The sequence below is a fragment of the Sciurus carolinensis genome, chromosome 3 (genome assembly GCF_902686445.1).
Source record: "Sciurus carolinensis chromosome 3, mSciCar1.2, whole genome shotgun sequence".
In the NCBI taxonomy this organism is placed as follows: domain Eukaryota; kingdom Metazoa; phylum Chordata; class Mammalia; order Rodentia; family Sciuridae; genus Sciurus; species Sciurus carolinensis.
In genome coordinates this window covers 22593019-22606668 of record NC_062215.1, presented here as the reverse complement: position 1 = coordinate 22606668, position 13650 = coordinate 22593019, and the positions used below count along the sequence as shown (strand labels likewise).

At 48.1% G+C, this 13650-nt stretch overlaps 1 protein-coding gene across 3 annotated transcripts in view; it reads right to left on the bottom strand.

Annotated features, from left to right (window-relative positions):
• Positions 1–5634: 5634 nt before the first annotated feature.
• Positions 5635–13650, bottom strand: part of Ikzf3 (IKAROS family zinc finger 3) — an 83578-nt gene continuing 75562 nt past the window's right edge. For all 3 annotated transcript variants that reach the window (XM_047546858.1, XM_047546859.1, XM_047546860.1), the window contains one exon: positions 5635–11886. In XM_047546858.1, the coding sequence (XP_047402814.1) occupies positions 11183–11886 (704 nt within the window). In that variant the 3' untranslated portion in view covers positions 5635–11182. The remainder of the gene's footprint in view (positions 11887–13650) is intronic.

Below are 13650 nucleotides of genomic sequence, written 5' to 3'. Positions count from 1 at the left end.
GACATCCTGGTGAGTGGCTAGGAATTCTGACTTCTTGGAGGACATGCAGAAAAAGTGGGGGACTGAACCAGCTCACAGAAGGACCCTAGATGAGAAACACTAGTTCTGAGGATGTGGGCTGCTCTCTTCCGCCAAAGAGCCTGCAGCGTGACCTACAGAGGCTGGACAGCAGAAGGGACTGTCAAGGGCAGAGGCAGTGCTGGAGAGTGAAAGCTTTTGGTTCTGAGGACATCTGGACTGGAGGGAAAAAAGCAGGTTTTTTTTTTCCCTAGTGGAGAAAGTAGAGGCTTGGACCTCAAATTCTGTCTTTTCAAAATTAATTGATTGGGTTGATTATAAAAAATGTACATGCTTATTAAATAACATTTTAGAGATCAGAAAAAGAATTTGGGGAAAAAAATGTTAGGTCCCCAACATCTCCCCATGCTTGGAGGACCCAGGCATTGAAAGAGGTTTGATGCAGGGCCCATATCCAGGGAGCTGGCCCTAAGTGGCCTTTAATGCCTCCTAGACGCCAGCTTCTTGGGACCAGTGTGGTTCATGTGAGCCTAGAGCCAGGGACATGCATCCTTGGCAGCACCATGGGCCTCTACCCAGGTAGAGGTCCTATCTGGAGGGCGTGGGTGACTCTAACTTCTTCTGTGACTACATCCGGGTCATTCACTCACTCTACCTGGTCAAGTGTGGAGGGCAGGGAGGCCTAGTGTCTACTTTCTGGGCTCTGGAATGGAATTCTAGGGGAGCCCACCTCAGGCAGGCCATTCAGAAAAAGCTTTGACCAGTTCCTGCTCTCTCTCCTCCCCAGATACCACATGCCATTTAATGAAATCAGCACAACAGGCAGAAAAAGGAAGTTCAAGGAAGATCAGGGGTGCACTGGGCAGGGGTCTGGGACAAAGATTGCTTCCCTGTCCTGTGCTGTCTGCAGAATCTCAGCTCTGGGGCCCTGCAGAGTGGCCCAACTGCCCAGCTAAGGTGGGGATTTAGGAGAGGAGGTAAACAAGGGAAGTGGATCTTGAGGGGACTTTGAGTGATGCAGACCGGACTCTACAGCTCAGGGAATGGGTGATCCTGGGGCTGAAGCTAGTCCCCTTGTGCGGCTCAGAAGCTCCATACAGGAAGGGGGTTTGGGAAAACGAGGGTGCCATCTGGGCTCAATAGGCTTGTGCTCCACCAGAGCCTAATGGTGGCACCTTGCAGGGTTATTGCAAAGGAACAAGTTATTCTTTGTTGGGTACCCGGGAGACTGTAGAACTGGACATGTGTTTTTGTGGCAGGTAGTTCGCAGTTTGTTTTTACTTGGATTGGGTTTATCTGGGATGGTCTGGGGAAGACTGAATCCACCCGGTTAGGGCCCACCATGGATCCCCTTAGGGTGTCAGTAGTGAAAATGGGCCCTGTGACCGTGAAGTCTGAGAGGAAGTTGTATGCAGGAATACAGTAGGTTGCCTGCACTCCACATATGGGTGGCCAATGGCAGTGTACATCCACACTTAACCCAATTTCCATGGCCTGGGTCAGATCTTCCAGGACATAGATGTGGGCATTCCTATTGGGCCCTATTCCAAAGCTTCAAATGATTCCAGGGATCTCCTCTTTCCTTAGCCTTTGCCCAACCCCGCCCTCTTTCACGCATCAGTCCCTATACAGGTCCTCCCCCATCTTTGAGTTCCGTCCTCCCAAGCTGAGCTACCGGTCCCACAAATCTAAGGGATAAGCTTGGTGAGTAGGGGGCTGGAGGGGTGAGTAACGCGTGACCCATCAGGTGAGGCTGCAGTAGGAGGGAGGATGCACCTGGGCACGCATCCCACCAGTTGTCTGAGCATGTGCGCAATCTGTGCCCACCTTCTTCACCCCAAAACCGGGTCTGCACTGTGAAGCTACGGCTCACACCCCGCGCTGTTTAGAGCTCTGCGGGGCAAGATTCCATGTCGCTCCGTCTGTCCTTGGACCGCGTGAGGGGCTCGCGTGGGCCACAGCCACGAACCTATCGCGATGCGGAAGCCAGTCTTTTTCTTCGCGAGATGGTGGGCTAGGTCTGGGCCTCTAGACACCAGGCAGTGGAGGGAAGTGTGAGCACCACCCACCGCACCGCCAGGCAGATCACCGCACCCAGCCCTCGACGGCTCCCGAGCCAGCCCAGCCGCGCGGCTGCAGTGACACCCAGCGGCGGTCTGGGGAAGTGCGGGCGCGGCGCCCTCGGCTCCCGGCGCTGGGGCCGCGCCTCGCGAGGTTCCGGGTGGTGGTTAGGAGCGGGCACCCCCAGGAGAGGCCGCGCTCTGCAGCGGCTGCCCGCGGGTCACTTCCCCTTCCCCTCCCCCGTTTCCTCCTCTGCTCTCGCCCGAGCGCCGGGAGATCCTGCCCGGCTGCAGTGCCCGGAAGGGCGGGGCGGGCCGCAGCGGCGGCGCTGGGCTGTGACCCGGAGCGGTTTCACTTCTGGATCCCGCTCTGGCGGTGATGGGAGAGTACCTGGGCGGGGGCGGCGGGGGGACACGCAAGCAGGCCAGGTCCAGCGCTCGGGACCCCCGGGATGTCACGCGACCCACGCCTTCCTCGGTTTTCCACCCGCCTTGGGTTCCGCCCCGCTGTCCCCAGAGCTGCAGCTCCTCCCTTGCAACCGCCGCCCCCACCGGGGCTACCGACCCCCGGAGAGGCCCCGAGCGGCGTGGGCGGCGGCAGGAGCGAGCTGTGAAGCCGCAGGCGGGGGGTTAGGCTGCGGGCTGCTGAGACGCCGAGCTGTTTCTCAGAAGTGCAGCTGCCCCGCCCCTCACACCCCCTCGGCTCCCACCTCTCCTCGCACCCCTTCCCCTCTTCGCCCCCGCCGTGCTTGCTTCTCCCAGGCCCCCAACCCGGGAATCTGCGTCTGGTCCACGCGGAATCAAAAGAATCCTGGAAAGGGTGCTTGACTCTGCAGAGCCTCCTACAGTTCCACAGGTGAGGGGACAGGAGTCTGGCACCTCTCTGTCCCCCACCCCTATGGGCAGGATTGAAATTTCATAGAACAGTTGAGAAAGTGACCTTTTAAGAAAATCACAGACCGCCACCACCAGCAACATCATGGCACCTCTCTCCCAGGTCCTGAGGGGACACAGGGAACAAGTCCTCAGGCGCCCTGGTCTGATTTCTGGAGTTCGCAGGAAGTTCTGGAGCCTGGTAGAGCAATGAGGTTGAGGCTGAGTTTAGAGCCCCAGTTGGAAGGTCTTTAAAAGACCTCTGACTCCAGGGAGGCCCAGAGAGGACAAGTAAAGTGTTGGGTGGTAACCAGTGAGCAGCAATGCTGAGACTGGAACCCAGTAGTTGGGGTGCTCAGAGGAGCCTGCTCCAGGCTGTCTTGCTGGGGACTTAAGAATGTTGGTGGATTCACTGTTTTTACCCCTTCCCAAGAGTCTGTGAGTGGGGAGGCTGAGAATGTAATTCCAGTGGGGGTGGGATTGGAATTGTGCTACTGGCAGGACAAGCCTGGGGAGGAGGTGGCACCTGCCCCCCTAGTTCCCATCTAACAGCCACCCCCAGGGCTGTGGTTTATTTGACTAGGCAGCTCTTCTGGGTCTGGGGGGCTGGTGGGCTGAGCAGGGAGGTAAGGTGATGGGAAAGGGCTGTTCTGGGGCTTCCTGTCCCCTCACTCTCGGAGGGGGGCGAGGGGGGGCAGGTTACATCACCCATAGACCCTCTAACCTCCAGTCTTTCCACTGTAGTGCTCTCTCCTTGGGTATGTGCATGTTATTCTGGGGGAAGGTCTGTTATTTTGGGGGCAGGGAGGCAGCTGCCTACTTCACAGGTCAAGATAGAGTTAAAAAAAAAAAAAAAAAAAACCGCAGCAAACTCAACACCCCATGTCCTTCAGGGACTTTCCATGACACCTTCCTTCCACTCTCCCCCAAGTCAGGGAGTACCTCCCCAGAGGGCCTCCCCACCCCAGGTGCAGTGGCTTTTGGCTTTTATGCAAACAACTGTCTGAATTGGGAATGCTCCACAGTTAGAACCTCTGGCCTGGGCTGCGTGTGCCCATCCTCCAACTCCAGAAGGTCCCATGCTCTGGCTTCTCCAAAGCTCTGGCCTCCACTCCTCCTCAGACCTTGGATTCTAAGAAATGGGGAAAAGGGTAGGGAGCTTAGTCCTTTGCCCTGCCTGTCCTTGGGTGTCAGTTGCCTGCAGGTGGAGGTTTGGCCCTGGCAGCGTGAATGACCTGGGGTGTTGAGGGATGGGGGAGGAAGAGAAGGAGGCTGCAGGTGTGGGGTGGCTGCCCTTGCCAGGAGGCTCACCACCTCCTAAACCAACAAGTTGGTTCCCAAGAATTAGGAAAGAAAACTATCCTCAGGCTGGAAGGAAGCAGAATCTCTCCCCTGTTCCTTGGCAAAAGGGATCAAGGCCTCCTTCCCTGTCTTTTCTCCCTGAGCTGCTTCTGCCTGGGGAAGGGAGTGGGGCTGGCGAAGTCCACATACCATTCTCTCTGAGGCTGACGATCAGCAAGGGAGAGGCCGATTTGGATTATTTAATGTTAAAATACAAAGGCAGGCTGCTTTGCCATTTCCTTCTCCCTGCCCTTGGTGTGGAGGGAAAGGGAAAACCTACTGGAGTTCCTCAAAGCAGAAGGGAGGGAGATGGTGCTCCACACAGAGCCAGGGCACACTGCCTGGCTTGCTGACCCCAAACTCCAGAAGGTCCCAAGCTCCAGAAGTCTCCTGTCTCTTCCACAGATGAGGGCAACGTGGGGATGGTTTAGATGAGGCTAGGTAGAAGACCGGATCATCTCTCAAACCATTCTTAACATTGTCTAAGATGACAAGACAGGAAGAGGGCCTGATCCTGTGCCACTCTCCCAGGAGTTTTCTCCCAGCACCTTAGGTTTGGTTCTCCAAGTACCTACAGACTGTATTATATCAGTTTTTGAGACGGGTCCTTTTCACTGTGTTGCCCGGGCTGATCTGGAACTCCTGGGCTCAAGCAATTCTCCTGCTTCCATCTCCTAGGTAGCTGGGACTACAGGCATGCACACCATCCCCAGCTTACAGACTGTATTTAATGGGGCTGAGTTTAATGATTACAACTTGAATTTCCCGATGAGAATGTTTATGAGACCTCACAGATGAAAAAGCTAGGACTTGGCTAGTGTTTAGGAAGACTGTTGAGGGAGAACAAGGAGGGGCATCGAGTAGGAAGAAACTATGCTATCAGTGTATTGATCCTGCCAAGTCCGGGCCCTCTCAGCCTCCTTGAGTTCCCTTCCCCAGCTAAGGACCAGTAGAACCAGAACTCTACCATGGGGGCCTCGCGCCAGAAGCAGGACACCAAGTGCAGGCTCAACAAAGCCTTAGGGGAGATGCTTTATTTAAGTGATAATTTCATTTGCCTTGATATTTGGACTTTAAGAAACAGCCAGAGGAGGGTTCAGGATATAGCCCAGTGGTTAGAGCTTTTGCCTAGCATGTGTGAGACCCTATGTTTGATTCCCATCATGGCCAAAAAACAAAAAAAAAGGTGCGGGGGGGGGGGCGGGGGAGAGAAAGAAATAGCCAGAAGGACTAAATTAAGGAAATATTCTTTGGGGCAGAATGAAAGAAATCCTTCCATTTTCTGACAGCAGCAACTACAAACGATAGGCACGCACCAGGACTAATTTTAAACACACCAGGATTTTTTTTATTTTTTTCAGTGTAAAAATTGAACACGGTAAAGAAGCATTGACAGTATCAGCAGGGCTGTTTCACATGCGAGGATGCGCTCATCATGTTCTGGTGAGGTCAGCATGGCTAGCTCAAAGCAGGCTTTGGCACTCTTTCTGGAGGAGGGGACACTTTACAGTGCTCCATATGGTTGGAGGATTCCAAGCAAAACTCCAGAGGAGGGAAAAAAAGATACTACTGGTTAGGGGGCATTTCTGAGAAGCAAAGATGGGAGGGAGAGGCTCTGAGCACAGGCCGAGTGGAAACTGCTAAGCGAGGGCTCCCAGTCATGCTCCTGGTGGTAAAGCCACTCTGAGCCCCAAACCTCCTCTGTGCCTCCCTCGTCATTCTGCAGACAAGGGTCATCCACAGACCACACGTGTGGTGGCTTTGGCAACCAGACATTTAAAATAAGCTATGGTTTTTCCAGTAGCCAAAATGATCCTTCCCCAAAGCTCATAGACTGAGAACCTGAGCATGCAAAACCACAGTCTGGGTGAAGACATGTCTACTTTTTAAATGACCTGCTAATTCTTTGCAACCCACAGTACTTTGGTTTCTGTGAACCCACAGAAGCTGGCCCACCAAGAAGGGCCTTGTCTGCTAACCTGGAAAAGTCCTTTTAAAAATGAGTCACTAGCAATGGGATCAGTCATTTTAAGGCTGCCCCATTTTCCTAACATGTTAAAATGTGTGTTCTCAGTCTCTTCAGGAGGGAAAGCAATAAAACCACACTTAAAATTTCAGAATATGAAACAGGCCCTGTGGATGTGTTGCAAGGGCTTGGAACGAGGTTGGCAGGATTCCTGGAGTGGGGTCAGTGGAGAGATAGACAGTGGGAATCCTTTCAGAAAACTTGGGGGCTAATGGTTGATGCTCAGAGACAACAAGGGAGCAAAGTTATTCTAGTTCCCTGGGTAGCTTGTGGTTAACTGACACTAGTTCCAAGGTTCTGCATGTTTTCTACCCTGATGCACTAGAACAATGTGAAGGAAACAGTGTTACCCATCAGTTGCCTTCATTTGTGATGGGATTACTATTATGGCTCTAGTAGGGTCTTGGGATATTTTTCATGTCTCTAAATCCAGACTCAGTACATATAGCAGAAAATTTGCAATCATCCAACATAACCCATCCCCAACCCTCTGCCCCAAACAAAACAAAACAAAAAAGTAGCACTAACCCATAGACAAAAGTTACATCAAACCTCACAACATCCTTGGAAGGTAGATATTGTGGTATCCTTACATTTTTAATTAAAACATTAATTTCCAATTTCAGATAGCAACATGATCAATACCAATGTATAAGATAGTTCATTATTGTAATATTCGGAGGGAACTTGCATCAAAGTGCAAAAACCTGCTTATCATATTGGTAGCATGGCTGGGTATAGACTATTTACAGTTTGTGTTACTTTATGAGTTCACACAAGTTCTGGAAATAGAACTTCTAGGCTCTTCTGAGTCCAAGTCCTTAGAGTCAGGAGTACTCAACTCTGGGTTCATCATTCCTACATAGGACTATTCAGTCTTGTTGCATTATAAAACAGTCTGTTTCCTAGAGTGGTTTAGCCCTTAGTTTCATGTCTAGTCTTTGTCCTTATTTTAGGCACTAAATCCCAAGTCATTCTGCTTATCCTACTTATGTCTACAGATATTTCCTGAACTGTATTTTCTGTATGAACATAAAAATAGTTTCCAGTTCTTTGAGGGATGAGAGATATTATTCTATAGTACTTATGTTTTTCTGCTCTCAATGCTGTTTTTTTAAGGAGAGAATTTTCACCACTCCCCTTTCTTTTCTTGAGCTCACAAGTTCTCATTCTGAGTCTTTGAGTCCTCAAAGATGTCCAAGCTCTTTGACAAATCTTAAGTGTCCCTGAATTTCCAAACCTCTACTAGAGACCCACATACTTTCTCTCAGTGGGGTGCAGTTTAAAGTTAGGACTTCAGAGAAACACTGTCATGATGGTCTGACTACTTGCCCTGGGATATGTCTCAGAAATACTGCTTGCTTTATCTATTTTTATGCTGGGGATGGAACCCAGGGCCTTGTACATGCTAGGCAAGTGGTCTATCACTGTGCTACATCCCAGGCCAGAAGAATTCCTTTTCCCCTGAAACCTTCTAACTCACCTTCAACAGAGGGGACAAAAAAGCAGAGGGGAATGAGAACAGCCATACAGATGCTATTTTGGAAACTGTAAATAATACAGTGTTTCAACTGAGTTAATATTTTGTGTTTCCAAACATTCTCCTTTGCAAAAGAAATCTGAGATCATTTTCTTTCTGGGACCCTGTGAATATGGGCCTAGAAAAATGTTAAGTGCTGTATTTATAAGGTAAGAAATTTTGTCATTGGCAAAGACAGAAGCTGAGTCAGGAACAGCTAAGAATGGGTAGCAAAGCCTAAGATTAGCTGGCTTATCAATGCCATGCAATGTCTTCTTGAAAGAGTGACTTAAGGTGGCTACAGACGGGTGGATTTATCAGTACCTCTCTCTCTCTGTCTCTCTCTCTCTGGTGGTGGTGGTGAAGGGTGATGGGAAAGACACTTCTGTTTAGTTCTCTGCCAGGATAAAGGGCCTATGCAATACTTCAAATTGTGTTAGCATTTAGAGAGCTGAGTCTATTCTTTTTCTATCCTTACCCCAGCTCTGTGCCTTGGCTACAAAGGGAGCTTTTTGTGAGTTTGGTTGGTCTCCAGATTGTGGCCTCCTTGGTGTGTGGTGGGAGCCTGCCTATAGGAGGCTGGTAGGAAAGGAAGGAGAGAGACCCAGCTCATGCTCAGGACCTCTGCTTGAGAAAGCCAATGTGCTTCCTGAACTGCCCCAGGACTTCACTGCACAACAGTGGTGGAAGCAATCCTGATTTCTCTCCAGGCATCTCCCCTCAGTCTCCACCCCAGCAAGGGTGGTGTTAGTACAAGGAGTGGTTGTGCAGAAGGAAGTGTTTCCGTGTGTGGTGGTTACCACTGAGTACCACTGGTTTCACCTGCAGGACTTAAGAACATGCAACTCCACATACACATTTTCTCTGGAGTTGATGGGCACCCACTGAGGCTCAGAATACTACATTGAAGGTGCAGGCTTTCTGAGTATTGCCCTACTCAGAAAACAGACCTCGGAAGAATGCAAGTCATTCAGCAAGTCTGTTAGTCACAGGACAAAGGAGGGTCGGACCCATAAAGAGACCCCGGGTTGGTAGAATGGGCCTTAGTTTACCATCCTGAGATGCAAAAGTTGTCTCTTCAGCAGAATTGAACAGTCATCTGGTGGGAATTCTCTCCTTCCCCAGCTTTCTCTCCTCCTAGTCCCTGCTTCCCAATTCTCTTGTCCCCCAAAGAGTCAACAGAATGTGTGATATTTCAAGCATATAATAAGCAGCTCCTCTATCACAATGAGTGTATGCGATCTGGCAGAGCTCAGAGTTGAGTATTGCAGAAATACAGTGATGTACTGAAGACTACACACCAAAATACAACTAGCCCTTTAGCTGAAAGCTCAAACATATTGGGACTGTTGCCATGGAATTTCATGACCCCCTCCCCCTTTTTTTTCTCTGAGACAGACGCCATGCTACAAAGAAGGATAAGCCATTTGTGCAGTCTGAGGTGGAACATTTTAATTACTGGCAGCACATAAATGAGTTGAGTTAGAGCTGAATGCATAAGCCCTTTAGAAATTAAAACACTAATCTACCAGGAATTCGGAATTCTTGGCTCTGGTAGAAATGTTCATAAAGCTGGCTCTTAATTTGTAAATAGGCTCCATGAAGTTGTCCCTGGAAGCAGAATTTATTTTCCCTAACACAAGTTCTTAAAAAAGAAAAAGGAATTAAAAAAAAAAAAAAAAAAGACAGAAAGAAAAAAAAAAAAGGCTTTGGCAAGAAGCTGCAGGTGCCAATTTGTGTATATACTTTGGGCAAGATCAAAATACCTTCCTGTTTTTTGTTTCTCCTCACCATTTTGTTAACATTCACAACTTGGTGGTTAAAGGAAAAGTTAACACACTAACATTTTCACACCCAAGAAATGTGAAACACATTTTCATGTACAGACTCTTCTGCTTAATACCCATACATTAATAAGTTTAAATAATAAGTTGTGGTTACTGCATAATAACGTATAAATTAAGCTGGAAGGGACCATCAAGAAGGTCTAAATCCAACTCATTTTATGGTTGAGGAAACTTAGTTTTAAAAGTTAAATGATTTGTTCAAAGTCACAAACTAAGTAGGGGCAAACACAGGATTAGCAAACAGGTTTTGTGTTCTCTATTCCAGTGCTGGTTTTAGAAATTATCACAGCACTTCTCTTTGATAGCTGGATGCTCGGTAATCATGACAAAGATGACTGATACATCTGGAGAAGCTAGATCAGACTTTTAGGAATTTTCATGGAATGCCAGCTGCTCCATTTAAAAAGGAGAAAAGAGCCCACACTGGCCTAATCAAAGAGAACCTGTCAGGGGAGGTGCACCCTCCTCACCCCATCTTCCAAGCTCAGCTCTGATCTAAACAACCAACATGGTATCCATCCCTGCCTCCCCTCCTGAGGGGAGGAGGAGGCTAAGCCTTATGTTTTGGATCCTTTGTTTTTTGTGTGTGTGAAAAAAAAATCATTTTCAAGTTTGCTTTGGGTTTGTCCTCCAATACTCCATGAAGGAGACATGAACTTTTAGTAGCTGCTGGGTTCTTTTCCCCTGTTGGTGCTGCTAAACCATTTCTACTTCAGACCCTGCTGGTCCCAATCTTGATCAATGGAAATAGATGCCATCGTCCTCAGTGGACAACCTTCTGGAGTTTAAATGATGATTATATTTAAAACCATCAGTTCTTCTGGTATAGAATTTCTCCTGTAGACAACTGGATTAGACCAAAGTGGCTCAGCTTTTCACTAGTGATGAAAGGGGAAAGGGAAGAAGCAAAAGTGTCAACAAATGATGATTTGCTTGTGTGATAGGAAGTGCATCTGATGCTCTGAGAACAGGGTCTTCAGTTACTGGTAATGGTTCTTTTACTTACTCTTGGATTATCACTTGAGATGGGAAGATTATATACTAACCCTTCAATCTTGTGTTAAGAGCAAAACGGCAAGGCCAGCTGGTCAGTTCTTCCTCTTCACGGACTTAGGCATAGGACCAAAAGGCTTTTCCGCATATGACTGATGTATCTCAGAAAGAATCTCATGCAGCACAACTGGGGGACTGTTCCTACTGGCAACAGATTTCAATGGCTGGCCTGTTTTATTGCTGCAAAATATAATGACAAGTTACTTTTTTCGCTTTTAAATTCCATAAAAATTCAACTGATGGTAAAACAAAGGTTTCACAGAAGTAACAAGAAGATCTGCAGACAATGTCTTAATGAAAACAGTGTTTTTCTGACTATCCATGTGAACATGACCCTACTAAAAATGGCGTGGAAAGGAGTGTGAATTTGAGAGCAATCTGTTAAGGTAGTCACCAGTTTTTAAAAATGAGGTTGAATCCTTAGCACAATCTCTGAGATTGATGTTCATTTTAACATGGCTCTGTGTTCTCCTCTGGCTATATGAGATGAGAACTCGTATCGATCATGGCTTCGATATCCACACATGTTACACTCAAAAGGGTCACGGAAGCCATGGCAACCCATGTGAATGGTGAACATTACATAATCCAGGAAGAGGACACGGCAGTGATCACACCGAAACACATCCATCACCTCCCCTTCTTTGTTGATCACTTTGATGGAGTCTCTTGGGCAGATGGGAGGGGGCTTGAGGAGTTCATAAGAGTGGGGGACCTCCTTCAGCAGTGGCATCCCATTGCGGGTCCGGGGAAGGACCATGTGATTTTGTTGATAGATGTGATTTTGGCGTTCCTCATGGTTGCTGTCAGTGTCCGTGGAGTCGTGGCCACTATTGTTGGGGGAGAGGCCTCTTTCAGAGGGCAGGCTCTTCTCTGGCAGGTGGATGTTCTTCTTTTCCAGCTCTTGGGGGGCACCATTTGGCATCTCGGCCCGGGTAAGGGCTATGGGGTACATGCTGCTGATAACTGGAACCATCTCAGAGGTGGGGGCGGGTGGTGTCTGGACTAAGGGGCGCAGGGCTTCAGCCCCAAGATAGCTGATGGCATTGTTGATCGCTTGGTCCATCATCCGGGTCTGTATCATTTCATTCTCCTTCTCATACATGTAGCTGGAATTATAATTGACGTCAAAACAGTGGCGCTTCTCGCCTGGAACAAAGGAGAGGAAGAGCATGTAACTAAGGCAGAGAGTGCATGAAATTATTTTCCAGAGTCCTCAAAAAGTGAGAAAAGGTAAGTTCAAGAACACCCAGCCCTGGTGGCATGGTTCCACGGGAGCGGAAGTCTCAAGGGACGCAATTTTCTAGCCACACATTTCGACAGTCAAAATAAAGCCAGCAAGCAAAGGGAGGGGCCAGAGATATCACCAGACAGAGGTTGCATCCTAAGTGATGCCCACTGGGAAGAAAAGGAGGAAAGGAGGCTAAAGACTCTGTGACAGGCTTAGAGGGAAGAGAGCGACCAGTGAGCAGGGGCTCAGACCTCTGCACTTCCATCGTGTGAAGTTTTAAGACCCAGTAAACTTCCAAACTCTCATTTAGCTATTTTTCTATGTGTAATGTTAGGGGATGCTCAGTGATCAGCCTCAGCAGCTTTAAAATTAGCTACAGGGGTAGAGAAAATAGCCCTTAACACTCCAACTTCCCACTCCCCAGCTCACCTACCACCTGCTGGACTCAGATTGAAGTAAAAGAGCTTTAAATGGAGGCAGTTCTACAAAAGCATTCTTAAGGCGCCATCTCCATCTTTGCCCCTTTCCTAAAGTGTGCTGCTCTTCACTTGAAAGGTGTATCCTAGATACATGTGGGATCCTTAGGGCCAATTTCACACTTAACTGAAGACATTTATTTGTTGTGGTCACCTTCTCCCACTTCTCATGTCAAACTGCTGAGAAATTCTGAAAACGGAGTTAGCTGCCAGCAGGGCGTGTGGGTGTTGTGTGTTAGAAAACAGAGAGAAGTTCTCTGGCCACAGAGAAGGCAGGGACCTTGTCTGCAGCAGTGGCAGATGTGCTTGGTGTGAGCGGCCAAGGGAAGAGAGAGTGTGGAGGATGCGTGGAGGTGAGGCTCAGGCTACTCTGTTGACCTTGGGCTCTGGAGAGATTTGTTGAGCCCTATCCTTCTCTTCTGTACCATTTTCTAGGCATGATGGGGTTCCAAAATTTGTCACTGCCACACAGAAAAGGCTTAAGTATTGAAAGAAAGACAATAATACCAGAAGAAAAAAAATCAGGAGAAACAGTTTCTGTTCTTGAGGCATTTCCAATGCAGTGGGAGAGAAATGAGACTTGTATATACTGAGTTGGAGATGTTATAGGATAAAATTTGTGAAAGGGCTGCTTTGCTCTAGGAAACCTTTGATTTTATTTTAAATACCACTGTTGAAGCATTTAAGCAAGGGACTAATATGTCTTCTGTAACAAGGATTAAAAGGCAACATACGGGCAAAGTCAAGACAATAAGAACTTCCAAAGTACTTGTGGGAGAGAAAGAAAGGCATTCTCGGAAAATCTGAATTTTAAGAAGGGTCTTGATGAATTGGTAGGATTTATATTATCTGGGGAATAAGGGAGGACATCCTAGTTGGAGGACAACAAGAAATGAAGGCAGGAAGGTGGCCTTGTGCAGGACATGCCCAGGGAAGAGTGAGAGAGTCTGGCTAAAGAAGTGCACTTCAAATGCACTTTCCCTCACACACTGCAGAGAGTAGCATGAACTATTTGATACTGACTCCATCAGTTACTATTTGCATCATCTCATGTGAAATGGACACAGCGATTATAACTACCTTGCGGAGGTCACTGGAAAGTGCTGAGAACAGCAGCCAGCACATAAAAGACATTTGTAAATGCCAGAGTTTTTAAATTTTACTTTTTCCTTTTCTTTAAGTTTGAATCAGTTTGTTTTCCTTCAT